This window comes from Lepidochelys kempii, chromosome 25, assembly GCF_965140285.1.
Source record: "Lepidochelys kempii isolate rLepKem1 chromosome 25, rLepKem1.hap1, whole genome shotgun sequence".
Lineage (NCBI taxonomy): Eukaryota > Metazoa > Chordata > Testudines > Cheloniidae > Lepidochelys > Lepidochelys kempii.
The window spans coordinates 17,498,198-17,510,205 of record NC_136404.1 but is presented as its reverse complement, the minus strand read 5'-3'; the positions used below and the strand labels follow the sequence as shown (position 1 = coordinate 17,510,205).

Sequence of the window (12,008 nt, the reverse complement as noted above, 5' to 3'; positions counted from 1 at the left end):
ATCTCTTCACCAGAAACCTTCTGCAAATTGAGTGTGTCCAAGTTCCTGAATGTACAGAAACAGATTTAAAAAGTATATGTTTAATTGACAGGTTTCTCCATTGGGATGAAAAATGTCTGCTGAAGAGTAATCGTTTGTGTAGCCAATTTACAGAGTAAATTGTACCTGACAAGCTACTTTTATTGTGTGTCATGGGTTTGTTTAATTACACGATCAAAAATAGGAAAGCGTTAGAGCATACTATTTTCTTTTTTAATAGCCATGTTTTCTGATAACAAAAGCAGGATGAAAAATTTGAAACATTAACCCAGTCACTATTACAAAAACTGCATTGGAACACATTTATATCAGCCTTACAAAATTATTCTGAAGAGGTAAGAGAAAGCTACCAGATTAACAAATGATTTAATTCTTCAATAAGGGCCCTAACCTGTGGGGGTGTTGAGCTTTGTCACCTTCCACTGTCTGCCCTGGGAGTGGAGGGAAGTTCGCTACTCTCAAACAGTGCCCTGTTCCTTGCAGGATCCAGGTCTAAGGTTCGGATTGCCATGAAATCAATGGCAGACATTTACAGAAACTGCAAAAGAACTATTTTCACAAGACAGTGTGTAATTTCACTCTCAGTTTCCTCACCTTCTTCTTCTTTGTAACTGGGCGGCCTCGGGGTCTGTCATAAGCAATTCTGACAGGTTCATGAACTGGGAATTAAAGCAAAGACAAAAGTCAATCACAAAGATGACCAATTTTAATATGGAAATAGCAAAATACATATTCATATACATGACTCCCACTTAATGTCTTAATCTAATACTATTACCAAGGATATTACGGTTAGAGTGCACAAAAACCAAAGATTTTCAAAGGCACAAGTGGGACCTAGGCACTAAACTCCCATTCACTGTCAAAGGGAATCAGGCACCTAACTGCTCTTTGTACCTTTGACAATCTCCCCAAAAAGTACTATAGTCCAAGGATCAAATTCTGCAAGGACTTCATATCTGTTCAGCTCCACTGACTTTGAAAATGTTTTGGTGGAAAGCCAAGTCAAGACTGGCACATAAATCAGTTCATTGTGTCTTGTTCCCACAGCACATATGGAGTCATCTATTCATCGACCATTTTTATTTATGTGTGGTAAAGACACTCATGAAAGTAGTTAGTGAACATGTGCAGCAGTCAGTTTTCAGCATAAGTATCACTCAACTGTTAGAATTTATTCTTTTAGAACACAAAAGAGATAACATGGCCACACTGTCAAATTACTTCACAAATTCCACTTAACTTTTGAGATACAAATATCAAAGCAAAATACTTCCTGATTTACTGTTATGAACTTTTTACAACATGAAAGTATTAGTCTGACTTTCTAAATATGTTCATTGCCAGATTTGAGACATTGCTCAAAACTAGAAACAAGTGATGGAAATCCCCCACCAACCCACCTTTTTCTCACTTTGTTTAATCAACAGCAGAAAGGAGTGTGGGTATGCAATATCCACATACGCTCACTGTAGACAAGCATTGTTGAGTCAACCTTACAACACACACAAGTTAGAAGCAAGTTTTACTATTGCACCAGAATGCAATGACTGTCCACCTGTTCACTGGGATGTGCCAATGGCTACTAGTGAATAGACATCTGAAGTCTGTATTTTTTTAGTTCAATTTATTAAACCAAGAACCACAAATATATAGGAATTCAGGGACTCTTGCTGAGGGCCAGAAAACATCCTTGAAATGATACTTACCTTTTGGTTCCTCTATGAGGCAGACCCTCTTAGATGCAGGAATCATGCCAACTTTCAGAGATTTGCTGCTGATTCTTTTGCGAGGAAAAGGGATACCAGGAGCAGAAGCTGGCACCTGTGCTGACAAATTTGGTGTAGTACAATCGGAAGCTGAGCTTGGCTGCATTTCGCCTGTTGAAGTTTCATCTCCTGTTTTGGACCGCATCTCTTTGGATGCGATCTCCTCAGAGCCACCTGCTTCCCCCTCCTCTGCATGCTCCATTTCCACTTCTTCCAAGGTTTGGGAGATATTCTCTTCAAGTTCAGTTTCTTCCTCTTCCTCCTCATTGTCTTCCTCCTCCTCTTCCTCCTCCTCCTCTTCTAAATTATCCAAATTTCTTTCTTCAGGTTTATCACTTTCCCCAGGTGCAGCTATTTCCGAAACTGCACTGAAGTTGATGGATGGGCACAATTCGTAGACTTTCATTCGATAAAATTTGAAAGCAGAACTGTTTTGGTCTTGTAGAAACCTGGAAAACAAATTGCATTGAAAAGCATTTAAATTCAACAACAAAGAAAATTCCTATGAGTTACCATAAAATTAGATATTAAAAATTGATTTAGTAAAAAAGATTAGATGTAGTCATTACACTGGTACTTTTGTACTATTATGAAATGCTATAGGAACTCCCAATCACATGTAAAAAAAGGTCTCTTGGTCCAACTAGACAAACACAAATGACGTTACACCAACAAAAGATTTGGCCCAAAGTGGCACAACCCCACAGAAAGCAGTAGAGCCGTGCCAACTTACACCATCAGAAGATTTATCCCATTGTGTTTGAAGTCCTAAAAAGAGTTCAGAACATAAGAATGGTCATTGTTGGTCAGACCAATGGTCCATCTAGCCCAGTATCCTGTCTTCCCGTGCCAGATGCTTCAGAGGAAATGAACAGAACAGGGCAATTTATCAAGCAATCCATCCCCTTTTCTTTAGTCTCAGCTTCCGGCAGTCTGAGGTTTAGGGACCCAAAGCATGGAGCTGCGTCTCTAACCATCTTGGCTAATAGCCATGGATGGACCTAACCTCCATGAACTCCCCCCCCCCATGGTAATGAGTTCCACAGGTTGACTGTGCATTGTATGAAGAAGTACTTCCTTATGTTTGTTTTAAACGTATTGGCTATTAATTTCATTGGGTGACCCCCACCGGTTCTTGTGTTACGTGAAAGGGTAAACACTTCCTTATTCACTTTCTCCACATCATTCATGATCTTATAGACCTCTGTTCTATCCCCCCTTGGTCATCCCTTTTCCAAGCTGAACAGTCCCACTCTTTCTAATCTCTCCTCCTATGGAAGCTGTTCCATATCCTAATAATTTTTGTTGTCCTTCTTTGTGTCTTTTCCAATTCTAATGTTATCTTTTTTGAGATGGGTTGACCACAGCTGCAAACAGTATTCAAGGTGTGGGCGTGCCATGGATTTCTATGGTGGCATTATGATATTTATTATCTTATCATCAATCCCTTTCCTAATGGTTCCTACCATTCTGTTAGCTTTTTGGACTGCCACTGCACATTGAGCAGATGTTTTCAGATAACCATCCACAAGTACTCCAGTATCACTTTTTGAGTGCTAATAGCGAATTTAGACCCAATCACTTTGTCTGTATAGTTGGGATAATGTTTTCCCATGTGTATTACTTTGCATTTATCAACATTGAATTTCATCTGCCATTTTGTTGCCCAGTCATCCAGTTTTGTGAGATCCCTTTGTAACTCTTCACAGTCAGCTTTGGACTTAACTATCTTAATTAATTTTGTATCATCTGCAAACACTGTCACCTCACAGTTTACTCCTTTTTCCAGAACATTTATGAATATGTTGAACAGCACAAGCCCAAGTACAGATCTTTAGGGGACCCCACTATTTACCTTTCTCCACTGGGAAAGCCGACCATATATTCCTACCCTTTGTTTCCTACCCTTTAGACAGTTACTGATCCATGAGAGGAACTTCCCTCTTATCCGTTGACTGACTACTTTGCTTAAGAGCCTTTGATGAGGGTCCATGTCAAACGCTTTCTGAAAGTCCAAGCACACTGTACCCACTAGATCACTTGTCCACATTTGCTGACACCCTCAAAGAATTGCTTTGGGGTGCAAGATGACTGGCTGTGGATGTAAAAAAAATTACATCTCCCATATATCACAACAACTGTGCATTCTGGAGAGATATTGGCCTCCTCTCAAGCTTCAGATATTGTCTCCATTAGTGGTCAATAAGTTAAACCAGCAGTTCTCAAACTTTAGCAACCCAAGGACCCCCATTTTGATTTAAAATTTTTCATGGACCCCCCAAGTTGGCTTCTAATTTTCCCCAGGGCTGCTGGACTCCTGCTCAGCCCTAGCCCCCAATCCACCCCTCCCCCTCATCTTCCCCACCTCCTTCCGCCCCCACCACAGAGCGCACTCTGTGCTGGCTCCTCCCCCTCCCTCCTAGTGCCTCCTGCATGCCACGGAACAGCTATTCAGCCATGTGCAGGAGACGCTGGGAGGGAAGAAGAGGAGTTGATCAGCGGGGCTGGCAGCCCTGGACATGACCCGCGGACCCCCTGGAGTACCTTCGTTTGAGAACCACTGAGTTCTAAGATGGGCAAATAATTAGACTTGGTAAAACAAATCCAAATCCTACATTCCTAAAAATATTTAAACATTACAATTGATAACTTCTTTAAGGACCAAAAGACAGTGATATTAAACAAAGATCTATGTAATTTAATGCTGCCAAAAGACAGATCTATATGTTAAATAGTAATTCTACATTAATAGCTTGGTGTTGTAATTTCTCTTATTAGACTATTTACACAAATGGATATATAGGTTACTCACCAAAGATCTGGGTTATCTGCACTGTTATCTATGCTGAACTGCTCAATTTCTGGTCCAACCTGAGCAACAAACTTGGCCAGCTTCTCAGCAGTTTCCATTGTTTTAGCATCCACTGCAAGTGAGAAAACAGTATGTTTGTATAGTGCCTAGAACAATGGGATCTAAAGTAACTGAAATCTCAAGACACTATGACATGGTAAATAATGATACTAAGTAGAACATTTTACTGACATCTGAACTAATGCCTTGCTCATACTACTGAGCATTAATGATCTAATTTCAGATCTTCACCTACCATCAGGAAATTGAGACAACAGTGACTGGGAATGTCCAGTTGATGCCGATAAATCCTCAGTGTCTGCCACTTCTTCCAGTGACAGAGAAACTTCTGGACTGGTGGCATGCTGTGAGGATCCAGCTGTGTCCAATGAAGAGTTCTTCTCAGACATGCTGATTTCTGATATGGAAGGTTTTGACTGAACTGAACCTTGGGTGAGCTTGTCTTGACGTTTCAGCATCGTACCAGCTGAAAGCACAGTCTGTGTTCCTATGGTTGATTTTCTCACTTTCCTGCCTCTAACTCCATGTTGTGTAAAAATTCCAAGTCTTTTTCTTTTAAAGAGCCTTTTCTTGATACTTGCTACTTTCCTCGCATACAACATTGCCCTCACTGATTCTGTTGCAGATTCTTCTGGTGTTTTCCCCTCTCTGCCTCCCTCCTTTGTAGATGATGTTAATCTTTGCATCTCTGATAACTTCAGTCTGTAATATTTGTATTCTAGACTATCCTCCTCAGACAAGAACCTACATTAGAAACGAAAAATAAATGCCGCATGTGTAAGGAAAACATATACTGAAAGCAACCTTCAATATTTCAAGAACGTCATGGTAGTTGATAGTATATAGGATGCCCTATCCCGGTAAAAACAACATGCAGGTATGGGTTTTCCTCAGACAAGCAGTAGTTCCATTCCTAAGCAGTAAGCAAAGATAAGTTGTGTCAAGCTCCAAAATCACAGATTGCTTTAAGATAGAGCTCAAGTTGCCTGTAATAAACAGCTATACTGTAGGGCTCAAAGTGACGCTATCAACTTGATTTATTAATTTTTTTGAAGTTGAATAATTTAAAATAATTCCATTTTCAGAAAGAATGCTCTTTAAGGAGTACATATCGGATTAAAAAAAAAGTTTTCTTCTACTTCACTCAATGTTTATAAAAAGTATTTTCAGCAAGAAAAGAAACTGAGTGCCTGTACAGAAGCAACAGTTAATTAACTATACACAAACTATACTTCCTGGATTTAGGAAAGTACTTACGCATGAGTAGTCCCATTGACATTAGGGCTATTCACATGCTTAAAGTTAAAGTCACGTGTTTTAAGAAACTTCTAGACTCAGCACCAAAGTGCTGTCCAAACTGCAAAGTGAACAAACTGGAAAAGTATAGACAAATTTTCTCTAGCTGTAATTTGTGACTACAGAAGCCAATTCTCAAACAACCTTCAACTAGACAGTGTTGCTTTAAAATAAAATGGTATTGGTAAAGATCTGGACAAACTGACTGGATTGAAGTGATTCAAGCTCATTTTTGCTCATATGAAACATAAACTAGGATTTAAATTCAGGTCTTTTCTAACCTTCTGTAATTTAGACCCTAACCCTGCAGCGAGCTCCCTGCAAGCACATCCCTATGCCTGTCTGGAGTCATGGGGGCACAAGGATCTGCTCACATTGAGGTCAATGCTGGATTAGGTCCTCAGCCCTCTTCATCTATAAAAAGAATATTCATGTTAAATTACTGAAATTAAATCAACTTCATATAATAGCATTTTAACCTGGACCAACAAGCTTTAATAGAGCATTACAAAACTTTTCAATTTCAGTTTAATGCAAGTTGCAACTTAAATTTCACACCCAAATCACTGAAAAAAATTAAGACTATACCATGCTTATGCAATTATGTGTCTCAAGTTCTGTTTTCAAACACTGAGTATGGGACTAAATACATAATTCATACAAACATACATTAATTATACCTAAATGTCTTATGGCTTTCTAGTCAAATTGTTTTTGCCCTCCTGCATGTGGACTGACAGGTCAAAAGGAGTCTAGTCTACTAGACAAGGCAGGTGACTAAGAATTAGGACTTCTGGGCAGATATCACTTACTTTCCAAGTATGTTAAAAGCTTAATTAGCACTTATAAAGTGTTTTTAGCTATTCAGATGAAATATCCACTATGGGCTTGATTTTAAATCCATTGAAATCAATGGCAAAGTTGCCACTGACTTCAATGGAGTAGGATCAGACACTAAACAGGGCAAAGTAGTATTATGCTACAGTAGAACCTCAGAGTTAAGAACACCAGAGTTACAAACTGACCAGTCAACCACACACCTCATTTGGAACTGGAAGTACACAATCAGGAAGCAACAGGGACAAAGAAAAAACAACCACCAAATACAGTACAATACTGTGTTAAATGTAAACTACTAAAAAAAATGGGGGGGGGGGGAAGAAAGCATAGTAAAGTTTTCTTCTGCATAGTAAAGTTTCAAAGCTGTATTAAGTCAATGTTGAGCTGTAAACTTTTGAAAGAACCACCACAATGTTTTGTTCAGAATTGCGAACATTTCAGAGTTACAAGCAACCTCCATTCCCGAGGTGTTCTTAACTCTGAGGTTCTACTGTATATTTAGAACTAATTTCACCAAAATACCTACCAATATTCAGGGCAGCTCTTCTGAGCAGTTCTCTCTTTTGCTGACAAAGTACCTGTAACAATACTGTTCACTAGCTTTTCAATCGTCTCTACAACTCTCCGATCAGCTCGCTGTGGAACTGTAACAACAAAGAAGCATGGTCATTGTATTATCCTTGTCAACAGGATGTAAAGATGTCCAACCAGGTTTACAGCAATATTCCAGGAGTAAGCCAGGTATTCTTAACATACTACAGGCCCATTCTCAGTAGACTGACATTTTAGGTGTAATCAGCATAATAAAAGGGGGAAGTGATCATGTAATAATTAAAAAATGTAGGGTTGGGAGATACATGCCAGGATCATATTAATTATACTAGTTTTATAGCATGACAATTATTAGCGTTAAGTCTAGTTTCAATTCCCAGTCAAATAATGGAGGAAATACTGAGGAAAGAGTCATCACACATCCATGATGATGGAATCAACAGCAACTGGCATTGTAAAGAACAAATCTTTCAGAACTAATAAGATAAAATCTTAACAGAAAAGCTATTGTTTGCAATATAATCAAATTTTAGAACATCATTTGATAGAAAACATCTCAGAATCTCACTCAAAATTATTTCAAGTTTGCTTGGATAGGAAGTGTCACATGAACTGATATTTGGCTGAATAACTAGAGCCCTGCAAATCTGCGTCTATCTGCTTTATATCCATGAACCATTTTTGCATATTGCGGATTGGATGCAGATACAAATTTTGTATCCGGGCAGGGCTCTCTGAATAACCATAAACAAAGGGTCATGACAAACAGCAGTGTAATAAATTGGTGAGAAGCGTCTACTGGGATACTGCAGGGATTGGTGTGAGGTCTCATTTTATTTAGAGGTATCTGGTCCAACTTGAAACTTAAGTCAAAAAAAAAAAAGGCAAAAGTAGCTTCAGCTACTATATTTACCTCTGTCTGCCTCTTAATATTTGTCGTTTTAGTTACATTTTCCTGTCTTTTAAAATATCAGCAAAAAAGATGCAAGTAGAATTAATGAGAATACATTAAGGGAAAATTAAGGCTAAAAACAAATGAGGAAAAACTCTGAGGATGTATCTCTTAGGTCTGAAACAGTGTCATTATGAGAATCAGTGTGGATTAAGGGACTGAGATGAGGCTGGAGCCATGACCCTGCAAAATCTAATCACGGATCTGTCACTGGCCACCTACATAGTCTGGACAAATTAACTCATATACAAAGTGAAAATTACTTCATCAAAAGGGTGTTGTGAAGACTAGTTATATTTGAATACTACTATGAAAATGTGAAATGCAAGTTATTTGTCACTCAAGGCACCAATGAGTGTATTATAGGGAATAGTCTTGCACTGGAGAGGGATTGACTACATGGTCTAGTAGGCCTTTTCATCTCTAAATTCTATGATTATATGGAAAAAATTTCAAATATGTATTAGAAAGATATTTTATGGCATTTTACTTACTCTTCATTTTAGGTCTTGTATCAGGAGCAGTTTTTTTAAGCTGTATTGTGGACTCAGGTTCTATTTTTTTCATCTGAATTGGATAGCCACTTTTCTCAAGCCAAGCTTTCAAGTTCTCTATGTACTCTCTTCCAAATAATGTTGAATCATCAAAATTTGGGAATGATGTTGGTGCTGGAGCCATTTCCTGAAGACCAACAGCTTCAAGTATTTTCTCTTGCCTGAAAGCAGAAGCTAATGCAAAGGTTTGGCCCAGAAGCGCCAAGGACTTACGACACAGAGAAATGGTGGTCTCAAAAGCACCTGCCATTTCTCCAGAATTACTGAAACCACTTGTCTTGATGCTTAATTCATAGGCATTACAGGCCATAAGAAGAGGTGTGACACTCTTTAGAAGACGATCTTGGAGTCTCATCATGTACTTATCAAAAGGCTTTATTATTTCAAAGAAGCAGTTCTTAGTCTTCATGGCACCCTTGTCCAACAACATATTTAAGAACTCATTGTCTACTTTGGGAGTCTTCAAAGCAGCATGTTGTAAATTTTTGATGGTAAAGAAACAATAATCTCTGTGTTCTGGCTTTAGTGAGCATTTGAATGAAGCAAGCATTTTTGCACACGTTTCTGTCTCCAGCTCGAAGAGAGCCCCAAACAGTTGTTGAAATTCTGCATCATTTTTTATTGTGTGAAATCCAGCCCATTTTATTATTTCTATTCCAAAGGTTGAGAATATGTCAGACTTGTCCACAAGATCAAAATTAAGATGTCTGAGAACATGCTCAGACTTACGAATTCGGATGACAGGCCTTTGCGTTGTCAAAGTTGATCTCTGATTAGGTCGTAGGATTAGCTTCTGATTAAGGCGCTGGGCAATTGCAGACCTCTGGTTAGCTTGTTCTGTAGTTTCTGGCATCTGATCAGGTTGCAGAGTTGACTTCTGATTAGTCACTGGTAGTGTTTTTTTGGTGTTCCATTTCTTTAGAGGAGTTTTGATATCTCCTTTAAATACTTTATTTTTAATCAGGCCTCTTGTAATATGTTTTCCTCGCAGAATCCTTCCTCTACTCATGTTGCCTCTGTGTACTGGCGGTCTGAACTCGCTCTCAGATTGAAGTCCGTATTCCAGGTCATAATCCTGACTCTCTATGTTCCCATACTCCTCTTCCACAAGTCCTGGTGACCTAAAATCACCCAAGAGCTCAGAAGAGCCAAAGTCAGTGTCATGCAATCTAGAGGATTCCCGAGGGTGAGGGCGGCCATAGTCCCGGTCCCGAGAGCCAGGGCGGCCATAGTCCCGGTCCCGAGAGCCAGGGCGGCCATAGTCCCGGTCCCGAGAGCCAGGGCGGCCATAGTCCCGGTCCCGAGAGCCAGGGCGGCCATAGTCCCGGTCCCGAGAGCCAGGGCGGCCATAGTGATCATGGTAGTAGTTATCTTTCCTCATGAGAGGGCTACTAGATCTATAAGAAGGCCCTGGATAGTCCTCTCTAGCATCTCCTCTCCAATCGTCATGAGAGGAGGGACCATCATGTGAATATCTTCCATCATCATGAAAACTGTCTTCATACCTAGGTCTTGAAACCGATCTTGAATGAGCTGCAAGGAATAGTTTAAAAGAAGAAATGAGTACAACATAAAATGTGTTAATGTACTAGGAGGTCAAGCACATTTAGAAATCTGAGCAACCAGCACTCCTAAACATCCCCTCGAATTAGAGCCCAAGTCCAATTCTCTGAAATATTTCTCTCCTTTCTTGTACTTTCCACCTTGTAACAGAAAAGCAATAAACGTTGAAAAAAAGTCTGGGTTTTCGCATGAGAAATAATTACTTAAAATATCTGATTCATAGATTCATAAATTTCAAGGACAGGACAGACTACTGTGATCATCTAATCTGATCTCCTATATAACACAGGGCCTAGGACATTCCCCAAAATAATTCCTAGACCATATCTTTTAGAAAAACATCCAATCTTGATTTAAAAACATGTCAGTGATGGAGAATCCACCACGATGCGGGTAAGTTGTTCCAATGGTTAATTATTCGCACTGTTAAAAATGTATTTATTTCTAGTCTGAATTGATCTCATTTCAACTTCCAGCCATTAGACCATGTTAGACCTCTCTCTGTTACACTGAGGATCACATTACTAAATATTTGTTCCCTATGTAGATACTCAAACTGTAATCAAGTCAACCCTTATCTTTCTTTGTTAAGGTCAACAGACTGAGCTCCTTGAGTCTATCACTATAAAGCATGTCAGCCACGCCTCTTTGCCCTTACACAAAAAAACACAGGGAAAAGCTATATTAATGCAAATTTATAGTAGAAAATTTAAAGATATAAAAAAATTATGATCTGTACAGCAAGTGTCATAATCCACAGGTGAGGCAAACTGTGAGTTGATTTGGGCCTTACCTTTAAAATGATGGATTGTCTCTTCTATAGCATCATTTCGGTCCATCCGATACCTTTTAACTTTATCTTGCACCACAGCATCAAAAGTCTCCCGCGTAATTCGTCTTGAGGCCATTTTTACTCTGTAGCAAGAAAAATGCTCAATCTCTGACAGAAATACATTCACAGCTTGCAAATGGACTTTCTTTGTACAAGGGAGAGCGAGCTGCCTCTTGTAAAGGCAGGGTTAAGCCAGATGCATTTACAGTGCCACAGAAGAGTGGCATGTTCCATTGTGGGAGTGGCTGGGCAGCATTTTCATAAGAACAGTGTGTGTTTCTCTTCCCCTTGGGCACAAAAATATCCCCACTGGCCTATCAGAGCGTGAGGCCCCAACACAGGAAGGGAATTAAATACAGACTAAACTGCTAGCCTGGAGGAAAGTGATAAGTGCCTCCAAAGCTGCCCTGGGTGGCTTCCCACCGATCACTCCACGACTCCTTGAGGCTGCCCCGGTCCCCGCCAAGCGCCGCCGGCCAGGCTGAGGCCTCCAGCCACCACTCTCGCGGGGCAGAGGGAGGAGCGCTGGTCACGCATCTCTAAAGGGGGATTTCCTAAATCCCGCCTCGGACTGCCCCCCCCCCAGCCCCAGGTCTCTCCACCGCGAGCCCCACCCTCACCTCGCCCCGCTCCGGCAGGCAGGGTGCACCCCAGCCTCCCGCTCGCCCTCGGTGCGGTACAGTCAACTCCCAGCAGCCTCTGCGAGTCACCTGACGCAGGCCCCCGTCGCGCATGCGCC

The 12,008-nt window shown here is 40.3% G+C and overlaps 1 protein-coding gene across 8 annotated transcripts in view; it reads right to left on the bottom strand.

Annotated features, from left to right (window-relative positions):
* SUGP2 (SURP and G-patch domain containing 2) overlaps window positions 1-12,008 on the bottom strand; it is a 28,219-nt gene that overhangs the window by 15,664 nt on the left and 547 nt on the right. For 7 of the 8 annotated variants that reach the window (XM_073324163.2, XM_073324157.1, XM_073324160.1 and 4 more), the window contains 7 exons: window positions 11,231-11,352; window positions 8,815-10,407; window positions 7,343-7,460; window positions 4,916-5,424; window positions 4,621-4,732; window positions 1,749-2,257; window positions 634-698 (listed from right to left, as the gene is read on the bottom strand). In XM_073324163.2, the coding sequence (XP_073180264.1) occupies window positions 634-698; window positions 1,749-2,257; window positions 4,621-4,732; window positions 4,916-5,424; window positions 7,343-7,460; window positions 8,815-10,407; window positions 11,231-11,345 (3,021 nt within the window). In that variant the 5' untranslated portion in view covers window positions 11,346-11,352. Of the gene's footprint in view, window positions 1-633; window positions 699-1,748; window positions 2,258-4,620; window positions 4,733-4,915; window positions 5,425-7,342; window positions 7,461-8,814; window positions 10,408-11,230; window positions 11,353-11,889; window positions 11,981-12,008 lie in introns of those variants that run through there. The other variant, XM_073324162.2, reaches the window with a different exon arrangement.